Source organism: Cervus canadensis, chromosome 15 (genome assembly GCF_019320065.1).
Source record: "Cervus canadensis isolate Bull #8, Minnesota chromosome 15, ASM1932006v1, whole genome shotgun sequence".
In the NCBI taxonomy this organism is placed as follows: Eukaryota; Metazoa; Chordata; class Mammalia; order Artiodactyla; family Cervidae; genus Cervus; species Cervus canadensis.
This window is the reverse complement of record NC_057400.1, coordinates 24,198,382-24,221,950: the sequence shown is the minus strand read 5'-3', so window position 1 is coordinate 24,221,950 and position 23,569 is coordinate 24,198,382. Positions and strand designations below refer to the sequence as shown.

At 36.0% G+C, this 23,569-nt stretch overlaps 1 protein-coding gene across 2 annotated transcripts in view; it reads right to left on the bottom strand.

The window, feature by feature from the left end:
• The window catches only part of ARHGAP15 (Rho GTPase activating protein 15), a 685,399-nt gene that overhangs the window by 310,703 nt on the left and 351,127 nt on the right, over window positions 1-23,569 (bottom strand). For both annotated transcript variants that reach the window (XM_043487890.1, XM_043487891.1), the window contains exons 7-8: window positions 19,714-19,812; window positions 18,311-18,440 (exon numbers count right to left, since the gene is read on the bottom strand). In XM_043487890.1, the coding sequence (XP_043343825.1) occupies window positions 18,311-18,440; window positions 19,714-19,812 (229 nt within the window). The remainder of the gene's footprint in view (window positions 1-18,310; window positions 18,441-19,713; window positions 19,813-23,569) is intronic.

The window sequence follows — 23,569 nt, the reverse complement described above, 5'->3', positions numbered from 1 at the left end:
CCTGCATAAGCAGGCAGGATCTTTACCACTAGCCCACCGGGGAAGCCCCCATAAATGTGTTTAACTCTGATGTTATGCGGTCCTTTTAATTCCAGTTGTTCTGACGGAAAATGGATATGGATGTTCTGTTAAAATGTATATGGGGATTTGACTTCTGAAACAAAAGAAATTAAAAATTTAGTGGCATGTCAGGAATATAATTTGTTGATGTTAAATTTACCTTTTTTTGTGACAATTTCTCCCTGTATTCTTGAACAGCCACTTTGTAGATAGCTTAATTTTTATTTAAACAAAAAGTAGAATCAATTTTCTTGGGAAAAATAATCAGTATGGCTCCTGTTCTCCACAACAAAGAAAATACATTTGTAGACATACTCTGGAAATTTAAATCCCTCAATGCTTCTTTGAGCAAGTCTGAGGAGATTTGAAGACTGACATTTTGTACTTTTGCTATTCCCGAGAGGCATATGTATGATCATCTTTACTGAGGTTTGTTCCAGTCCCTGCTGAATTAATATGCATTTTCGTTAACTAATCTTGAAACAACAGGAATAAAGTTTATCCAGGTCTTTTATACCTCAGAGAACAAAACAAATACTACAAATCTTTAGAGAGAAAGGATATACAAAAGGGCTTGAGGTGAATATTTCAAAGCAAATACTCTTTAAATGATGTGCAAATTATTTCAGCTCTTGAGCATGATTTATGAAAGGGGATTAGCCCACTGAAATAAGAACCAAGTTTAAACTGTTGGGTTTCAAAGTCAAAGATGAGAAGTGGTTACAAGAAAAGGAAGGAGAAAGGCGATAATAATTTAGAGGAGGGATTTGTTTTAATTTTTTCTCGAAACTGACTCACCTTAAATTAAGTACCACCAACTGTTGTTACTTAACTGCAGTAGAAAACATTGCATTTCTCCTCTAATTTTTGCTAAAATTAAGAGTGTAATAATTAAGAAATAATACTGGAATTTATATTTCAGCAAAAAGGTCTCTATTTGCCATGCAAAAAATATTATAGAATCACAAACTGTGTTAAAGAAAACTATTCAAGCTGAAAACGATAACTTCTAAGAGTCTCAAATCAGAGAACTTTTTTTTTTTCAATTCACAAGTCACATCTATAATAATACAACATAATACATTCTAATATTCCAATATGCTCTTCAAGTAATAGTTAAAAGCCTCTTCTAAGACTTATGAAAAATGATTGCTTTCATGCAATTGTAAAGCGTATTAAGTGAGCTCACTTTTTATCATTCTGTAATGACCCACTATTGTTATACTGGAAGGTAAAGGAAATTTTACTTGCATGTGATTAATATCTAATGCTTCTTGACTAAAATTCTGGATTTTGTTCAATAAAAATGAGTTAAGCAAAAATTGCATGGGTTCTCAGTCAACCCCTCCGGTGAAATCAGTTATGCTCAATTTAAAAATAAGGCATAGAACCTCAATAACAAACCTAGGTACTGATGAGAAAAAAAAAAGAAGATTAATTATTTTTATGTAACCTGTCCTGGAGTAATAAAACTAAGTAAGTGAAATGCATCCAGGCATTACTAAAGTTTTGAGGATACTCTTTCAATATGTTTCATTACTATTCACCCAACTTTAAAAGATGGCATTTAGGGGCAAATTTGTGAGGCAGAGTCTTAGAAAAGATTATCGTTTGCTCAGTTTAATTTGCATTTCCTGGAATAAACAAAGGTGGATCTGAGAAAATCATGCTTTATTTCCAAGATGACTATTATTACCTCACACTGGCAAGTGCAATTTCACTTTACTAGAAGGATTAATCAGACTTTATACGGATATGTCCTTTATTTTTTGATAACTAAATTGTGAGCCTACTTTTGTTTTTCTGCATTTTTTCCTAAAGTGCTTCACTAAGGTGCAAGTTGGTAGGCCTTGATTGTTTTGGCAGGCACAACATATGAACTTATTCTATGAGTAAGTCATGGCTCATTCACAATTATGACAGCTAACCTGAAAGGACAATGGGAAACACATTCAGGCACCTAAGAACATCAAAATAAGGGACATTTAAGCCATAAAATACTACTATTTTGCCTTTGGCAAAGAGAAATAACAAAAGAAAGCTATGTATAACATCATATGTTCCCAAAAGAGTCAAATGGGAAATAAGAGGTAAATAGCATTTCAGATATACTTTGCACGTGAGCACATCCAGAGAATTAGTGAATCTCTTCCTTGTTTGGAGCTTTCATTTCTTCACTGTTTGTCTTGGTGAAGGTAGTTTACTCTTGGCTTAATTTTCATTATTGTTATTGTTTGGCTAGTGTTATTGACTTTCTGACATGGATAATTCAGACTTCATATCGTGGGTGTGACCCAGGCAAAAGTTATGAGGATAGTGTAAATTGGTTCTGTCTTAGTCTGCAATCAGGGTTGAAAGAGGTTGATAAGATGAAATAAATATTCACCAACAGCGCTAATGGCAAAAACCTGCCTGCCAATGCAGGTGATATAAAAGACCCAGGTTTGATCTCTGGGTCAGGAAGATTCCCCTGGAAGAGGCCATGGCAACCCTCTCCAGTATTCTTGCCTGGAGAATCTCATGGACAGAAAAGCCTGGTGGGCTACAGTCCATGGGGTCATAAAGAGTTAGACACGACTGAAGCGATTTAACACGGATGGACAACTAAAATCAGTGTAATCGCATGGCAAACATGATAATAACCATATGTAGGATTATTTTACACAAAGGCAAAGCAGATAGCTCTTCTACATAAGCAGGTCTTGTCAGAGCCTCAAAGGCCACTTTCTGGCTCCCAACTTCCAAAAATGTGTTGAGAGAAATTATTTTTGTCATATGGGAGTGAACTTCTCAAACTTTAATGTGCATATAAATCACCTGGTAAAATACAGATTCCATTTAATGAGGCTGGGATGTATTTCTGTATTTCCTGATAAGATCCCAAGTGATATTGTTGCTGCTAGTCCATGGACCCCACTTCAAGTGCAAGAATCTAGTAAGACCCTAAGAGAATGAGACATAGGATGCAAGTTTCACTGAACACTGAGGTACACTGATGTCTCTATTATCCAGACCACAGAAGCAATAGGTATTCGGGAACTGCCAAAAATCTTTTCAATACATGTTAAGAAAACCTGTCAATATCGCCTCAGAAACCTCTGGTATTCTCTCCCTTCTCCAGTCCAATAGCCTAGTTTCAGTCTGTATGATTCCACTTGCATGTGATTAATATCTAACGCTTCTTGACTAAGTCCATCTTACTTGGTCCACTGGAATACTCTCGTGATTTATCTCCTTATCTTTAATTTTTTCACTTTTTTGTATATAACCTGTCTCTTTGCCATTCTCCACATTTCCGTCAAAATTCTCTCTCTGAAGATCAGATTTGTAAATGTCTCTGCCTTCAGGAAAGTTTTCACTAGCTCTTATTACTTACAGGGTAAATCCAAATTTCTTAGATTCTGTGCAAGACTATTTCCCAAAGTTTTCTGCTAATTTTCACTCTAATCTCCAGTTGTTGCTTTAATGTTTTGTGTATTCTGGAATCACTAGTCTAGGGTATTCTCCAAACATGTTATGTTCTATAGTTCTTTCTTTCCCATCTTAATATGTACCCATTTTCTTCTCTGCTATTCCTTTCCTCTCAATCTGAAAAGCTCCTAGCATTTCACAGCAGCATTAAACTCCATGTAACTTATATTTTTCTTTGTTGCCTTCCCTTCCCTGGCTCTCGCCTCCCCATATACTACCTGTGTTTCCAGGGATAAGTGAAAGTCGCTCAGTAGTGTCCAACTCTTTGCAACCCCAGGGACTGTAGTCTGCCAGGCTCTTCTGTCCATGGAATTTTCCAGGGAAGAATACTGGAGTGGGTAGCCGTTCCCTTCTCCAGGGGATCTTCCCAACCAAGAGATTAAATCCAGATCTCTCACACTATGGGCGAATTCTCTTTATTGTCTGAGCCACACAAGGAAGCCCAAGAATACTGGAGTGGGTAGCCTATCCAATCTCCAGGAGATCGTCCTGACCCAGGAATCAAACCGAAGTCTCCTGCATTGCAGGCAGATTCTTTATCAGCTGAGTTACCAGGCAAGATTTCCCCCAAAATATTATCTGCACTCAAATCTTTGTCTCTAGGACTGCCTCTGGAGAAATCCAATCTAAAACACCCACCACTCACATTTCAACCTTTCCCCTCCTTTCTCATAAAGTTCAAATCAGTTTGTTTTTTCATCTCATCCACTTAGTCATTTATTTATTGACTCAGTTCAGTTCAGTTCAGTTCAGTTGCTCATGCGTGTCCGACTCTCTGTGACCCCATGGACTGCAGCACACCAGGCCTCTGTGTCTATCACCAACTCCCCAAGTTCACTCAAACCCATGCACTGAGTCGGTGATGCCTCCAACCATCTCATCCTATGTCAACCCCTCCTCCTTCTGCCTTCAATCTTTCCCAGCATCAGGGTCTTTTCAAAAGAGTCAGCTCTTCATACCAGGTGGCCAAAGTATCGGAGTTTCAGTTTCAGCATCAGTCCTTCCAATGAACACCCAGGACTGACCTCCTCTAGGATGGACTGGTTGGATCTCCTTGCAGTCCAAGGGACTCTCAAGAGTCTTCTGCAACACCACAGTTCAAAGCATCAGTTCTTCAGTGCTCAGCTTTCATTATAGTCCAACTGTCACCTCCATACAAGACCAGTGGAAAAACCATAGCCTTGACTAGATGGACCTTTGTGGACAATGTAATGTGTCTGCTTTTTAATATGCTGTGTAGGTTGGTCATAACTTTCCTTCCAAGGAGTAGGCATCTTTTAATTAATGGCTATAGTCACCATCTGCAGTGATTTGGAGCCCAGAAAAATAAAGTCAGCCACTGTTTTCACTGTTTCCCCATCTATTTGCCATGAGGTGATGGGACCAGATGCCATGATCTTAGTTTTCTGAATGTTGAGCTTTAAGCCAACTTTTTCACTCTCCTCTTTCACTTTCATCAAGAGGCTCTTTAGTTCTTCTTCACTTTCTGCCATAAGGGTGGTGTCATCTGCATATCTGAGGTTATTGATATTTCTCCCGGCAATCTTGATTCCAGCTCGTGCTTCCTCTACCAGCGTTTCTCATGATGTACTCTGCATATAAGTTAAATAAGCAGGGTGACAATATTCAGCCTTGACGTACTCCTTTTCCTATTTGGAACCAGTCTGTTGTTCCATGTCCAATTCTAACTGTTGCTTCCTGACCTGGATACAGCTTTCTGAAGAGGCAGGTCAGGTGGTCTGGTACTCCCATCTCTTTCAGAATTTTCCAGTTTATTGTGATCCACACAGTCAAAGGCTTTGGTGTAGTCAGTAAAACAGAAATAGATACTTTTCTGAAACTCTTTTGCTTTTTTGATGATCCAACAGATGTTGGCAATTTGATCTCTGGTTCTCTGCCTTTTCTAAAGCCAGCTTGAACATCTGGAAGTTCATGGTTCACGTATTGCTGAAGCCTAGTTTGGAGAATTTTGAGCATTACTTTACTAGTGTGAGATAACTGCAATTGTGTGGTAGTTTGAGCATTCTTTGGGATTGCCTTTCTTTGGGATTGGAATGAAAACTGACCTTTTCCAGTCCTGTGGCCACTGCTGAGTTTTCCAAATTTGCTGACATATTGAATGCAGCACTTTCACAGCATCATCTTTCAGGATTTGAAATAGCTCAATTGGAATTCCATCACATCCACTATCTTTGTTCGTAGTGATGCTTCCTAAGGCCCACTTGACTTCACATTCCAGGATGTCTGGCTCTAGGTGAGTGTGAGTGATCACACCATCATGATTATCTGGGTCATGAAGATCTTTTTTGTACAATTCTTCTATGTATTCTTGCCACCTCTTCTTAAAATCTTCTGCTTCTGTTAGGTCCATACCATTTCTGTCCTTCATCAAACCCATGTTTGCGTGAAATGTTCCCTTGGTATCTCTAATTTTCTTAAAGAGATATCTAGTCTTTCCCATTCTATTGTTTTCCTTTATTTCTCTGCATTGATCACTGAGGAAGGCTTTCTCACCTCTCCTTACTATTCCTTGGAACTCTGCATTCAGATGCTTGTACCTTTCCATTTCTCCTTTGCTTTTCGCTTCTCTTCTTTTCACAGCTATTTGTAAGGCCTCCTGAGAAAGCCATTTTGCTTTTTTGTATTTCTTTTCTTGGGGATGGTCTTGATTCCTGTCTCCTGTAAAATATCACAAACCTCTGTCCATAGTTCATCAAGCCCTCTATCAGATCTAGTCTCAAATCTATTTCTAATTTCTACTGTATAGTCATAAGGGATTTGATTTAGGTCATACCTGAATGGTCTAGTGGTTTTCTCCACTTTCTTCAATTCAAGTCTGAATTTGACAAGAAGCAGCTCATGATCTGAGCCACAGTCAGCTCTCAGTCTTGTTTTTGCTGACTGTACAGAGCTTCTCCATCTTTGGCTGCAAAGAATATAATCAGTCTGATTATGGTGTTGACCATCTGGTGATGTCCATGTGTAGAGTCTTCTCTTGTGTTTTGGAAGAGGGCATTTGCTATGACCAGTGCATTCTCTTGGCAGAACTCTATTAGCCTTCACCCTGCTTCATTCTGTACTCCAAGGCCAAATTTGCCTGTTACTCCAGGTGTTTCTTGACTTCCTACTTTTGCATTCCAGTCCCCTATAATGAAGAGGACATCCTTTTGGGGTGTTAGTTCTAGAAGACTTGTAGGTCTTCATAGAACCATTCAACTTCAGCTTCTTCAGCGTTACTGGTCAGGGCATAGACTTGGATTACTGTGATATTGATTGGTTTGCCTTGGAAATGAACAGAGATCATTCTGTCATTTTTGAGATTGCATCCAAGTACTGCATTTCAGACTCTTGTTGACTATGATAACTACTCCATTTTTTCTAAGGTATTCTTGCCCACAGTAGTAGATATATGGTCATCTGAGTTAAATTCACCCATTCCAGTCCATCTTAGTTCGCTGATTCCTAGAATGTCGATGTTCACTCTTGCCATCTCCTGTATGACCACTTCCAATTTGCCTTGATTCAAGGACCTAACATTCCAGGTTCTTATGCAACATTGCTCTTTACAGTATCGAACCTTGCTTCTATCACCAGTCCCATCCACAACTGGGTGTTGTTTTTTCTTTGGTTCCATCCCTGCATTCTTTCTGGAGTAATCTGTCCACTGATATCCAGTAGCATATTGGGCACCTACCAACCTGGAAAGTTCCTCTTTCAGTGTCCTATCTTTTTCCCTTTTCATACTGTTCATGGGGTTTTCAAGGCAAGAATACTGAAGTGGTTTGCCATTCCCTTCTCCAGTGGACCACATTCTGTCAGACCTCTCCACCGTGACCCATCTGTCTTGGGTCGCCCCACACCCACTCAGACCTTTAATACTGGACGCCACTATATTTTGGACTCTGCTCTTAGGTAATGGGGATGAAAAGAAGTAATCATCAGAAGGTCATGATTTATACCGCAGGCATTTGCAGTCTAATGGAACAGGGGGATCCTAGCTTCAGCAAATGACAAAAGCCTTGGTCAACTAGGACTGCCCCTGCAACATACCAACTCCCTTCATCCAGGTAGAGCAGATATAGGAGCATCCTAGGATACCTACCAGTCTGTCAAATAAGAGTGTGCTTTCGAGAGACCAGACTTTTAGCATCTTTTGGTTTACTCCTTATAAGTGGCTCTGTATTCATGTGGTTTTGATATTTTTACTTCAGTCAAAAAAGGCTATCTCTTTATCACCAGGTCAGTTATGATATTTATCTTAGTTCATGTGAGTATATGTGAAAGTGAACTTGCTCAGTCATGTCCGACTCTTTGTGACCCCATCGATTGTAGCCTACCAGGCTTCTCCGTCCATGGGATTTTCCAGCAAGAACGGAGTGGGTTGCCCTTTCCTTCTCCAGGGGATCTTCCCAACCCAGGGATCAAACCCAGGTCTCCCGCATTGTAGGCAGACACTTTTACTGCCTGCGCCACCAGGGAAGTCAAGTATATGTATTTATGTGCATATATATAATATACAGTAGAATTTTAGGTATATATACATATATACACATATATGTATGTATAAAACATTAAAATCAAACAAACTCTTTCCTTGCTTTTTAAGTGAAATTATATAACTTTTTGTCAAAATTTTACCATTTAATCATTTTGTTCCTTTATGCAAGAAAGAATAGGTGAGTGACATTGGGTGACATTTAATCTCCAGAGATTGCTACAACATCTGATTCACACTCAGGAATGGGAAAACCAATGGTTTATTCCTCATAACACTCAGAATCCCCTAAGGAAAGGGAAGATTAAAGTGTATATAATGCTATGAGAATCAATAGAATAATGAAGATATTAAAAAAATAAGCCTTTGATAAATTCTGCATTTATTTAGTCTGATTTTGCCAACCTTACAAATCATTGGCAAAGTGCATTCCTGTTATATTTCTAGAGAGAAGATTTGATGAATTTATAGCAGACAAAGGTCATGACTATTTTACTCAGAGTATGCCCATTTAGAAATCATTATGTCTGATATCTATACTGTAATAAAATAGTTCTTGGATATATTTTAGATATAGTATATATATTATCCTTGGATCTAATATATATAATAAAATTATCTCCTTAGATCATACTCATATTGTGTATATATATGTTGGATTTATATTAAAAGTATCCACTGTATTTACCTATAAAGTCAGTTTCCAGAAACTTAAGAAACTTGTCCAAATCTTATGGCTAGTTTATTTTGGAGGTAAAGAGTGTACATACAATTTCAGAGTCTTAGACACAACTTTTCAACATAATCCCAACCACCTTTTGAAGAAGATATGTACACTTTTCTAACTTTTGTGTGGATTTTCATAAATTTCCTAGATTTTTTCAAATATACTAACCATAGAGGAAACTATTCTCAGTCTTCTAAAAATTATCAAAACTACTATTACTCATTATAGAATTTCTCCTTTTTCCTTGTCTCCAATAGAGCCTTGTAAATTCTAAGTCAGAGCCCACAGGACAGCATCAAGAATTACTATGAACCAGAGTGATTCTCTCAATTAAAATTGGAGGCTAGAAGGCATGATAGAAAGATGCTGAGAGGACAGTAACTTTAAGCAAAGGAACTAGGATTTTCTCTTTTCTTTCATCTAAATCTTAGTCATTTTTACCTTCATTGTATGATAAAACATATATGTGTACATGATATTGCTAGGTACAGTGCATGAGACTTACAAAAAAAAAATCATTGCTTTGAGATTCACAGTCCTAAGAGAAAATTCAGAGAGGCATACAAATACTGACTTTAAATACCAAACTAGCACAAGTAGCCAGGATGAAGCAATAATCTATTACTTTCCTAAAAATATTTTAGCAATTTTATCTTAATTTTTAGCACAGAATGAGAAGTATATTAGTAATGATCATTTGAATATCCTCATCTATTCATTCACTAATTTATCATTGCACATTTCTGAGTACTTTCAAATATCAAGCCACTTTGCTAGTTGTAGATAAAGGTAAACGAGACAGAATCTTCTTCAGAGTCTAGCAGTCTAGTGGACAGACAAACAGACATTTATACCTAGCTTGTTGTAATACACTTTGTCTATTGCAATGGTAGAGATAGGTACTAAATATTGAGGATCTCCTGACTCACCACAGAAATTTGGGAAAGTTTTTGGAGGAAGTGTAGCTTGAGGTGAGTCAAACAGGATGTTAATCTAGCAAAGAGAAGACCTGGTCAGAGAGGGATGGGAAACAACCAGAGAAGGGGACCCAAGTCATAAAGACCTTTCTTTTTTTTTTTTTTTTCATTATTTTTATTAGTTAGAGGCTAATTGCTTTACAATATTGTAGTGGGTTTTGCCGTACATTGACATGAATCAGCCATGGATTTACATGTGTTCCATAAAGACCTTTCTGTTGAGGAACTTTTACTTGAGTCATTCCAGTGCAGTAATTTGATCAGAAATTGTTCATAAGTTTTGACTTTTGGAGGACACCATCTCTGATGGTACTCTCCCAGTCTTATATTTTGTATTTGACCATTGCCTCTCCTATTTTACCTCTATTTTCTCAGGTCAATTAATTTTGTATACAAAAGAATCTATTATTTACAGTACTGAAATTGGGTAGCAGGAGTATTTGGCTTCAGGTTCTACTTATATAATCAAAGAAAGATGAATTGGCAGACTGATTTACCATTCTCAAGTCATCCACAAGGCATTTCTTGAAGGAAGCTAATGTTATAGATCACATTTTATTGAATTTGGATGAAAAAAGCTAGTATTTTTGGATACAACTCATACTTTGAGATGAAAGCAATACCTGATTTTCCTTACATGGATGTGGACTTACAAAGTAATGAGTAATGAGAAATAAACTTATTTTCCAAAAAAACAGCATAGATTATACATGTTTACAATTAAATGTTTACCCTAAGCCTAATTTGGGCTTATTTGAGACACCCAAATAAAGGGATTAAAAAGCAAATTACTTTTTTTAAAGGATTTTCAGGAAAAAAAGTAGCATTATTCCTATACACCAGAATCTACAATGAGTATACCAAATAAATTCTATATACAAAAAGAGTTGATCACTTGCATTCAAAAGAATGCTTTCTTTCTGCCCAGGGATTCTCTATAAGAATGCTTTAAATATCATGCTTAGCTAATATACTATAAACTTGATATGACACTGGTGAACAAATATTATACATCTAACTTTACAAGAAAATATTAATATATGCCCATTCTAGGTTCATGGAATAAAGAGAGGAGAAATTTTCCAAGGAAATCAAAGGATATTTTTTCTGTTGTTTACAATCCAAGTAGTGTATTAATGCTAAGGAAATATTGCTGTAGAGTTAGAGCAAAGAAGCCCTCTGGATTTGGCCTATTATTGAAAGAAAGATGCCATTTGACCTAATGAAATCAGAAATTGATTAAATGCAGTTCATCTAAGGGGAAATATGGTCAGGGAGTTACTGCCAGGGTCAAGAGGAGACGGGGTGATCTAGTGCTTGAGTGCTGATAGGGTTAGATAGACTTTCAGAGTAGCTGATGCTACAAGATACATGACAATGGACACCCACAGGTCAAAGAGCGAGATCAACCCCTTGGATGGGAAGGAAGAGATTAATCAGAACATTCTTTGCTCAGCTTATAACTAAGTCTGCTTATCCGATGATTCATGGAGAACTGAATGTTTTGAAGAGTCTGTAATCTATGGGCCCCAGGAAAGTTGAATTGCTGCTAACTATCTTGGGAACACATGTCAGAACAATTGCTGTGGTCACACAGTGCCTTGGTGAAGCCCTGGAACCTTTATGAAAAATACTGTTTTGACAAAGTAATTCAGATGCCTGATTATCGAGTGTGCATCTAATCTTCACTGGGTTTTTATTTTTTTCTCATAATGTTCCAGCTTTGGCAATGTAAATGTCCTTTTAAAACTTATTTTTTTCTTCACCAAATTGGAATATGTTGAAATAAAGAACTCCCTTAACCTGTAAAAAATAATCAAGAAGAGAATTGACACTCACTGTTTCTCAGAAATTGTCTGTCTTATAACTATAGTAAAACAAAATTATTTTTATTTTCACACTTTAGTTCAACAGTTTATTTTTCTCAGCTGGATATTGAATGAAACTGGTGCCAGGGTACCAATATTGATTTTAGTGGGAAAAAAAGAATCAGATAATTGACCATCTTACTTGAATCTGAAACTCACTAAAACACAATAACCCATAATATTCTACATAATTATTATGATTTTTTGTTGTATCCAGGTAAGAGTGTTTCTCTTTTTTCAAAGATAGATATAATTTATTTGTGCAATTTTAATATTGTTTTCATTTTCTTGGCAGATGGCTTATTCATCTTATTACTTTCATGCATTGGCAAGATTAGGCTGTTTCATACAAAGTTCTTAATAAGAAGAAACTTTAAAATATATATTTATATGAGTCTGCATAACAGCCCTCACAATATGTTTCAAACAATTGCTAACTACATATCTATCCAAGAAACTAGTATGACTTTTCCATTTTGGATAATAATAAACATTTTAATAAATTTTCTTAATTATATAGTTATCAGAAAGGTCACAATAATCATAAGAGAAAATATACTGGAGTTTGGAGAAAAAGGAGGAAAACAGTGACTTGATGTTTTATATTTAAAGAGGTCTTAATGTAACTCATATAAAGAAAATTTGATCCTTCTTTTAAAATTTTCAAACTGCAATTTGAAAATATGTATATTTTTTTATTGAATTTTGAACACGAGTAATACTTAATTGTCTGTGTGTGTATGCTCCAGTTTTTAATTGTGAAACTTTCGGACAAACAGAAAATGATAGCACCATGATCACTTCTATAGATACCACCTAGATCCCACAAATGTTAGCATTCGGGACAATGCCAGACTAATCTGTCAGTATACATACTTCTTACATAGAACAGCTGAGGATTCACTTCCCCCGCCCCTGCTGCAAAAACTTCCTCTCCAATCCTCCTTCCTCTCATTTTCTCACTATTTCTTCTGGCTTCGAGTATTTGCATTCCCTCCCTACCATCACTGGGGATTTTCAGGGTCCAGGAACCTCCTGGCCAAAGCCATTCTGAGAATCCTAATTGTATTGGTGGAGCTGGTGCAAGGGTGGGGGAGGAGGAAAAAGGAAATCAGATGGAAAGCAACGCTACTTGAAAGGCAGATCTTCTAGGGCCAGAGGTGCAACAAATTCAGAATGTACTGTTTACTAAAAACAACATTCAAAATGATTGCCTAAGATTCAAGTGTGCTTCTGTGGCCGGTATACAGTTTCCTTTTGAAAAATACACTGAGGTCTAAGCAATCAGTTTAAAACTGGATTTTGAGAACAGAGTCTACTCACAGTTGTGGATGGCCAATATTATAATCATTTAGATTAGTACAGAAATTAACTGCCTTCTCTATCACACTTGTTTTAACTTGGTGTGATCATTATTACTTTGCAGGCAAATTTGTAAACAAAGATATCACTAAAGTTTCACAAGCATTTAAATTTTCTAGACTGTATAAATATGTGAATCCAGTTCTTCCATTCTTATCTTTATTCCTGTAGCCTTGTACATACATTTTTATTACACATTGGTAAGAGGCTGTGGAATTAGGAAATTAATATCTAAATACTTTGAGGATTTTACCCAGAACACTTTTGGTTTTTATGATACTTTCATCAAAGCACAGCTAAAAGGAAACCCATTTGCTTTTGATTCTATTACATCTGATTTTATTCTTCTAACTTATGTTCATTTGGGGGTGCTTATTTATAATGCCAAGTATCAATTTTTCATAAAATTTATTCAAGATTCCCATATATAGATTTTACAGCTCAAGCAAATGATGAGACCGAGACATATTATTCCTTATACATAGCCTAAATGCAAAAATAATTTTAAAAATTGGAAATACAGATGAGTGGAGCCAAGAATTTTAGTGGTGTGCCTTTAGGTATACCTATTAATGAAGAACAATAAATACACGAATGAGTGAGTAAACTAGAGCTATGGATAAAGCAATGGTGAAATGTCTAGATGCTGAATTCTTTCCATCAACTGGGACTTCTTAATGACCTGCTCTTCTGGGCATAAAAGAATCAAGAGTATCTCTTGGCTCCCTTGTATGAGTTCCTGGTGTGTTGCTCCCAAGAATGCCCTGGCTGCCATTTTCACCTGGGGAGTGGCCAGGGGAAAGACCAGCTGTTCATATTTAGATTTTTGCAACCATAACTCCCATATACAGGTCTGGCTCCTTTCCCCTATTTTCTCTACACTCAAAGAGAGGATGTGAAGTATATATGCCCTGCTCCAATCTTCCATCAGACACCACCCTTGGCTCACGCCCTATTTTGGTGCCATCTGCTTGGGGACACAGAGGATAATAACAAGAGCTCCTACTTATTGAGTGCCTGCTGTGAACTAAGTATTTACATATCTAATTTCACATTCTCAGTCGATGCGGCAAGGACAGTATTAGATCCATTTTTATAGATCTAGAGAGTAAAGCTCAGAAAAGTTGAGAAAGCTCTCCAAGACTTTTTGGGTTTATATTTGAGGCTTTCCTCTCTGCCATCAGTGGAAGACAGTTCTCTTTCCTTGGAAAAATATGTTAGCATTTTCTTTGATTGATTCTCCACTTTCCATAACAGCCGTCCCTGGAGAGCAGCGCTCCCACTCTCATCCCATGCTGATGTCCTGAATTTCCCACAGTGATTTGGCCCTCACATCGAATGTTCTGGCTTCTTGTCTGTTAGACTCAACTGATATCTTAAAATATCTGATTAGTACTTAATAGTGTTGGCAGGTTAGAATCATATTTTTAAAAGGAGAGTATATTTAAGCACTTAACTTTCTGAATTCACTCACTGAGAGTACATATTTTTCCCATGTTATACAGAGAAACTGGACAATGAAATGACCACCTGTTAGCTGCTAATGATGTTCACATGCCTTTAAAAAAAAGTAATTCTGGCTTTATCTGTCTACAATCTTGGCGACAAAACTCGTGGGAACATCAAGGGCACAGGAAGCCAAAGGCAGCAAACTGACAGTAAAGTTTGTGCTTAGGCTGCTAACGAGGAAGGAGATACTGTGAATCTCTAACTTCATGTAATTATTTAATCTCAAGAGGGTGCTGTAAAACCAAATGCATGTTTTAAAAACCTAAGTTTGGGTGTTCAAATCTGGAATTAAGATCAGAGGGGTTTCATAGAGCCTCTTTCTTCAGAAAATACTGTAAAAAGCATCAGATATAAAATATGCCAATCACTATTTCAAATGCCTAGCTAATTTGATATTGTATGGGTGGGACAATCATTATGCCTTTCAAATGAAAATGAATCTGTAAATGCTGAATGAACTTAATTCAAAGTAATAGATGGATATTAACAGTATTCCTACTTTGCAAAAAATAGATTAGTCCTAAAAAATGCTTAAAACTATTAATATCTACCAAAATACAAAAAAGAAGCATTTTCTAAAATTAGGGCTAGTGTTAAAGATTAAATGACCCTTTTAGTTTAACAGTGAAATCAAAGTCCAAAATCAACATCTGGTTTTAATTCCTTTGCTAATATGTTTTTGGGTCTCTATTTAAGTTTATTGATTTATATGGATATCATTTTTAATATTTCCATCCAAGTCCAAGGTTGATATAAACTAAGTTTACCTTTTATTTGTTCACTTCATTCTAGCTTTATTGTTAAAAGCACTGAGTCTAATATTGGTTTCCTTGAGTTTGAAACTTGTTTCCATAACTTGTCTTTGTATAAGTTGTTTTAATTTTCTGTGTCTTAGTTTCCTATCTATAAAATAGGGTTAATAATAGTACCTATGTCATTGGGTTAGTGGAGGATTAAGTAAATCAATGTAACACATGCACTTAGAACAATGCCTGGATAGTAAGTACTCAATATTTTCTCGGTATCATTATTTTTTAACTGCAAAGAAAAAAGCAATATAAGGTTCTTATACAGTTAAATACTCTGAAATGAATAGAATTAATCATATGTCTCTTTCCTTGTATTTAGACAAGACTAAATGTAGGCCCAAAATAGACAAATAATTGTCTTTCCCACTAAAAAAAGTTCAAAACAGGTAACTGGTGTTCTACCTGTAGGAATTTTTTTTCTCCAATATGGTCTGAAAACATTTCAAGTGACTATTGTTGAATACAAAATCCATTTACCTCAATGTTTCTCATACATACTTTTACAAACCTTAATTTTCTCCTGAGCTTTAGACTTTAGAAATGTGTCAAAGTCTGCTCCAGACCAGCAATTATATATGAGATTCCAGAGCTACTGCTCATTGCCTCATACCTCATTGTTTTTTCTCATACCTCATTTTATACCCACTGCTGCTGCTGCTTCTGCTGCTAAGTCACTTCAGTCGTGTCCGACTCTGTGCGACCCCACAGACGGCAGCCCACCAGGCTCCTCCATCCCTGGGATTCTCCAGGCAAGAACACTGGAGTGGGTTGCCATTTCCTTCTCCAATGCATGCATGCATCCTAATTCGCTTCAGTCGTGTCCAACTCTGTGCAACCCTATGGACAGTGGCCCACCAGGCTTCTCTGTCTATAGGATTTTCTAGGCAAGAATACTGGAGTGGGTTGCCATTTCCTTCTCCGTTTATACCTACTACAAAATATTTATGCCGTTAACATTAGCTATGTACTCACAATCAAATTCTAATTCTAAAATCTTATGTCTGTACCCCTATTAAGTCAAGAGGGACAATGAGCAAGAAATAAAGAGAAATCCTTAAATGAGGTAATATCAAACTGTACCATCATATGGAAAATTTTTTTAAATGGCACTGCTTATTTTCCACAAATAATTTAATTTTAATGCACCATACAGTATAAGACATTAACATTGATAATTTTAAATTCTAACTTAACACAACTGGCTAACCAAATCTGTACCAACGATATAGAAATTATGGCATGGTTCTCTGAATCATGACAATTTTGAAAGGGTGCTCCTCCTCAAAGTTACCATGCTGTTTCTAGATTTGGACTCATAACAATTTAGATTTAGAAGATATATTATCACATATAACTAGCCTCCCTCTATTTTGTCATGTGTGGGGGGTTGTACATGTATATTTATGTGTATATATATTATTCTCTGATGCACACAAATATATGTATATACATATATGGTCATCCAGTGTATTTATTCATGTACACATGAGTGAGTGAAAGTCGCTCAGTCATGTCCTACTCTCTGCGACCCCATGGATATACAGTCCATGGAATTCTCCAGGCCAGAATACTGGAATGGGTAGCCTTATCCCTTCTCCAAGGGATCGTCCCAACCCAGGGATCGAACCCAGGTCTCCCGCATTGCAGGAGGATTCTTTACTGTCTGAGACACAAGGGAAGCCCAAGAATACTGGAGTGGGTAGCTTATCCCTTCTCCAGGAGATCTTCCTGATCCAGGAATCGAACTGGGGTCTCCTGCATTGCAGGCAGATTCTTTACTAGCTGAGTTACCAGGGAAGCCCCTGTACACAGGTAGATATTCTGTAATCAGCCTTTCTCTACTTACTGAGTTCTCCTTAAGTTCAAAAAGCTAGAATATAATTACAGGATATAATCTGATCTTTAGTCAGATGGAAATGGCAGAAAAACTGGTGATTCAGAAGACTGAATGTATGTAGATAGATAGTCCCAGAAAGGTACTATAATTTATGAGACTTTGGGAAATTGTTTTTCTCTGATTCCAGAGATATCTACTTGTTCTTTGAGGGAGCTGAGATTCAAATCAACTCTGTGAGATATGCACAACACCTTTCCATAACCCTCTTTATTGAGGAAGAAACAGGGTGAAAAGATAGAAGACTCTTGAGAGTCTCTTGGAAAGCAAGGAGATCAAACCAGTCAATCCTAAAGGAAATCAGTCCTGAATACTCACTTGTAGGACTGATGCTGAAGCTGAAGGTCCAACACTTTGGCCACCAAAAGACCCTGATGCTGGGAAATATTGAAGGCAGGAGGAAAAGGGGATGACAGAATATGAGATGGTTGGATGGCATCACTGACTCAATGGACATGAGTTTGAGCAAACTCCGGGAGATAGTGAAGGACAGGGAAGCTTGGGGTGCTGCAGTTCATGAGGTTACAGAGTTGGACACGACTTAGTGATTGAACAACACCACCAAGAAGGGTGAAAAAGATGAACAGTTATGCTCAAGGTCACTATGTAAGTGAACAGACTGGTCCTTTTCACTTCAAATTCATTTTTTTTTTTTTAAGAAAATTAGAACTAGATGTGACCTCGGAGGATATCTAATCCACATTACACATTTCTAAATCTTTCTGGTGGTTGAAACAAGTGGCAAGTTGCATAGCCTGTTGATTTATGTCAGGTCACTCATATATCTTTTAATGTATGAAAATCAAATAGTTAGCATACCAAGGTTTGGAGACGCTTGACATTTCCCACTCTTGAAATCAATCACCAATCTGAATGCCATGGTTATTACTTAGATTCAGAAGTTTGCTGTAAGCAGAGACCATGACCTTGGAACAATTATTTTCTCAAAAGGCATTACCAATGATGTGAGCAAAGTACTCAGACTGTCCTCAACTGTGTGAATTCCTGGCTAAAGAAATGGCTACAAATCGTCCATGAGTACCATGAGTTTGGCTGAAATCTCATTTCAATGTATCTACATTTCATAAGCACTAAGTTTAAACAAAGTTAAAATGAGCTAGTCAAAAAAAATACTTACTTAAAGATTTTCTGTGCTCTGGTTTCTGTTCTTTTATATCACTATCATAGTGACTTAGTAGTTCAGTACTGGAGGATCTCTGGATTTTAAATAATTCCAGGTTTCTTGAATGACTACTTGGATCCTTGGGCTGGAAATAACAATTAGATGGAACAATTTTACATAGAAGAAAAAAATTCACTAAATAGTTCTGTGATCTATTTTGATGTTAGATTAACAAGAAGTTTGAAATAAGATAATTATTTTGAAATAAGGTCCCTATGCTAAGCTTAATTTTCAAATTATAAATGATATACATATATATGTGTGTGTGTGTATATATATATATATATATATATATATATATATATATATATAATATTACTTATTAAATGCTGTGCATAGCCTAAGCACCCCATGCATTAATTCAATTACTTATCACAGATATCCCATGAGGTAGGTATTTTATTACGCTTATTTTCCAGACAAGATGACTGAAGCCAAAAGAGATAAACAATTTGCCTAAGGCCACACAGCTAGAAAAATCAGATTCAAACTTTCAAACTCAGGCAGTTTTACTCCAGAGTTTGCTCATAATGATAAAAAATGCATATGCATGTGTGTGTGTGTGTGAGCATATGTGTGCCTCGATAAGGGAACTATAATGATAATGGGGAAAAATTTACTTGCTATTTTATTTTTTAAAGTTTTGATCCCAAAATAATGTAATGGAAGTGTGGGATTAAATCACAATAAAATCACAAAAATATTATTATTTTTATACCTTATTAAAAGCTCTCAAGAATATTTTCTTGTCAAGATTTTGCAAACACTAGTGTCCTAAATAAGATGTTTGGTTGATAAACAGTATAAAATGAGTAGTTTTAAATAATTTGACTCTTTTAAGAACATACTCTAAACTTGTGATTTAGGGTAATTTCATGAAGTTCTAGATATGTAATTTTCACGAGAACAATCTAGCTTAGCTGGAAGAACAATGGAAATCAATACAAAGGATTATTATTTACTAGTATTATAACAGTGAGTATGGGCTTAAATACACTGATACTTATTTTCAAGAATATGTATTACAGATTGCATAAACCGAAAATGTGAAAATTTAGTAGTTATTAAGTTCTTGTTTGCTTTATAAAGCCTTCACTAAATCAATGTCTGTTATTTCAGAAAAAAAAAATGAATGTATTGTATTTTTAAAGAGAGAAATCAAATGTCATTTAGTTTCACAAATCCTGTCAGCATTCACAAATGCTGAAAATGGCATTAGTGGACTGTTTAAATTAAAATAACTTAATAACTCTCAACTCATAGGATCTACTTAAATGTATGTGTGCAATATGCATAAGCAACAGGTTTAAAAGACTACATTCTAATTAATAAAGATAACAGCTAAAACAAATACATACCAGTCTGTCAATTGCATTTTTGATAGCGTGGAACCAATCCAATATGATGAAGTCAATATCTGACTGCAGAAGGAACTCATTTCCTGATAAAGTTGTGATCTTAAAAAAAAAAAAAAAATCAACAGGTGAGCAAACCATATAAAATGATCTGTTACATTTAAAAATATATGCTTTAAAAAAAAACACACTTTAATACACTGAGATATTTTCTTGTATTCCAGTAATTGTCTTTCTGGGAACTGGGAGACTAGGATCATTTTGAACTGCTCTCTACAAACCATTTCTTCATGTCATAACAAATACATTATCATTTCAATAATAGAACGATTAACTCAAGAGTAGGTCTAAAGCTGAATTACTCCAACTCCTGGAAAAGCAAGTCAGGAAGTTCGGAATAATGCAGACAGTATCCACTTAAGTCAGAATCACAGAAAAATGCACCCGGGTGTGTCAGAATTCATTCTGCATGTTTGGCTCTTTACTGTTTGTCTTTTTCAAATCTAATAGTATCTCTATATTTGATTTCCTTTTATGGAGGGTACTAAAACACATTATTTACCAAAGAGACTAATGCAGACTTTTCTAAAAGGTCATTCTAATGAGTAACATTTGGCTATTTCTACTTTCTTATCAAAAAGATCTATAGGAAAGTAATAAAGACCAATTTACCCACAAAGAGAGTACATTAGAATAAAAGTTCATTTACATATTTGGACCTCTCCTGGAGAGTAAGGATCAGAAGAACATTCCTGTTCCATACGTTTAGGGCTGTTAAGTAGTTGGCAATATTTAGCATACAACTGTAAGTTTTTCAATAAAGGGAACCTTTTTCTCCTTGGAATTGTTAGAGAAGGATGTGACCCTACAGAAAACTTGATTTCGCACATAAAGGACTACTTAGAGAAGAATTTGATTAGAGAAGGTGTGGACATGCTCTTTGTTTCAGGCTATCAGTCTGAACGGTGAAGATTTTCCCTTTGTATTATTGACTTTTTTGTTTCACCAAGAAGATGAACATTTCCCAACTACCGTCATGCTTCAAGCAAGGCTTCAGAGGTTTAGAGGACAGACATCTCAAAATACTCAATCAGGAGTTAGTCACCTCTTCTCAGCCTTACTTCCTCTAAATGGGACGTAAGAGCTGAAATATGTCACAAATTCAGAAAATCACAAATCGTGGTATAAAATGCGTCTGTAATTCTATCATTAAAGTGACAATTACCCAAAATAGCTCACTCTGAAGTTTCAGTGACTCTTATGGTAACATTTAATGACAACAATCCTGAAGTTTTAAAGAAATCTTTGTTTACACAATACGGATGTATTCATTTGCATTGATATTTAGGAACAATTATTTAGAGATGCAACATTACTCAGTGCTGCAATATAATCATTCTTGAGTGAGTTGAATCCCAACTTTTTACAACAGTCAGAAAAGGAAGTATCCAAAGTACATGCAATTAAGAGACATGAAAGATTAGAAAATAAAAGGGAACTTAATTACCCACACTAGAATTTGACAGATTACCAGGGCCTATCACTTTTTTTTTTTAAAATAAAATTGCATGTAAGATTCGGGGTAGCTCAAAATAGCCTCCAAATAGTCCTCTGTTTTATGTATCTTGTAAAAGACAGTTAAGCTGATGTTTGCTTAATTATCTGAACACCCTTGCAATGTTCTTTACTTATATAAAGTTCCAAATATTTACTTTATATAAAGTGTTGCCACAGAAATAGTAATCTAAAAATATAAGGTCACTTCTAACTAACCTAAGAAAACTAGTAATGTCCTTGACCTCTACCTTCATCCTAATCTGAATATAAATATTTTGATTACGAATGTATTACATAATTGTACAATTTGCTAACATACACACAGAAAAATGAATTAGCCCAAATGCAATGTACAACCTATTTCTCTGCCATTATAAATAAACTATTATCAAAATTATAAAAAGGAACACTTTCAAAGTGCTAGAAACAAACATAATTAGATTTACCATATTCTGAGGGTTTAGGAAAGAGCCAACAAGGTTCAATTTTCAGCCTAGTAAATTCAAATAGTGATTAAATATGAGTACTTCAGCAATGCATTTGCATTTGGGGTGCATGCTATGTAATGCAAAGGGAATCTTTACTGCTAACACAATGAAAAGCAAAATGTATCTTAAAAGTTTCTTTGTCCAAATTTATTACTGCATTATTTGTACATAATCAGTGATTTATGAATTCATTTTGGGAAGCTGGACCAGAGAACTATGTGAATGCAATTCATTTAAAGCATACTATTAGAAAGATGCAGTTGCATCCTCTCCTCTGTCTTCCCACTAATCTTTCAAGTTCCTCGGCAGTCTGGAGAAGACTGCTACTGCTCTCTACAGTTTAAACGCATCCACTTCTTAATTACAGTCAGTAATTGACTTTGTTCTGTTCCATTCCAGTCACTCATAGGAAAGCGGCTTCAAAGTCTTTGGCTGGTAAAATACATTGAATTCAGGTTTCTCAATCTACTTTTTTTTTTAAACATTACCTCTGTAGGTCTGATAAATACTTTGCCCAATGATATTTGCACTTTGAGCAGTCAAATTGTCAATGCTCCTGAGAAAAAGATATCAGTAAATGTTAGTTTTTGACTAAACCTTTTGATTGAATCTCTCCTGATGACACTACAGAGTGACATAGAGCTGATAACAATATATTAAGTCAGAACAATATATTCTTTCTATATCATGTGTTGTCTCAGTGACAGATGCTGGGACAAGGTAGATGAAGGAAGAATTTACAGAAAAGATAGTTTAGGCAAGAGCTGCTGGTCTCCACTTCACTTCAAAGCCTACTTTAGACAAGTGCCTCTTGAAATCCCTTATCTCTACCACGTTGTATTTTGAAGGTATATATCTTGGCACCAAAGACATCTCAATGAAATTATCTGGTGTTGTCAAGAATAGATGCATTTAAATACCTGTCAGGACATTTGCCTAAAACTTTTCTCACTAAATAGTGACCATCTGAATTTTTGCTGGTAAATGAATGTATACCTAAACAACCTTGTAAGCATATCCACTGGCCATCATGCAGAAGAGACAACATTCCTCAAGACTTTGGTATTAATTCAACAATAGTTTCCCCTTGGGCTAGGAACATAGCTCCATTTGTGTCCTTGTTATGGTTCCTCCTAAGATGGAGGCAGGTATAACCCAGTTCCAAACTCCACTGATTAAAGACAATGAGAGAAGAATGTTTTTTAAGCTTTAATTAACAAATGGGACTTTGTTATGCAAACTTAAAACTGCTTAAAAGACTTTTAATGAGAAGTGCTTATGTTTAAATATTGCCCTTTTCAATTCTGTCAATAAATTAAATTAAATTGTCAAATAATTAAATTAAATTGCTCCTGTGCATTGCTCCAATGCATTCTGGCAGTTAGTCTTTCCCCTGTTAGAGGTTAATTTAAATGAGGAATTAATATGTAGGATTGTATTTATATAATTAAAAATTTCCACACTTTGGTTTACCAGAATAAAAACAAAATATTTTCAGAACTTAATGTTTTTCTGATTCAGTTCAGTTCAGTCACTCAGTCATGTCCGACTCTTTGCAACCCCATGGACTGCAGCACACCAGGCCTCCCTGTCCATCACCAACTCCCGGAGTTTACTCAAACTCATGTCGTTTGAGTTGGTGATGCCATCAAACATCTCATCCTCTGTCGTCCCCTTCTCCCACCTTCAATCTTTCCCAGCATCAGGGTCTTTTCAAATGAGTCAGTTCTTCGCATCAGGTGGCCAAAGTATTGGAGGTTCAGCTTCAGCATCAGTCCTTCCAATGAATATTCAGGACTGATTTCCTTTAGGAT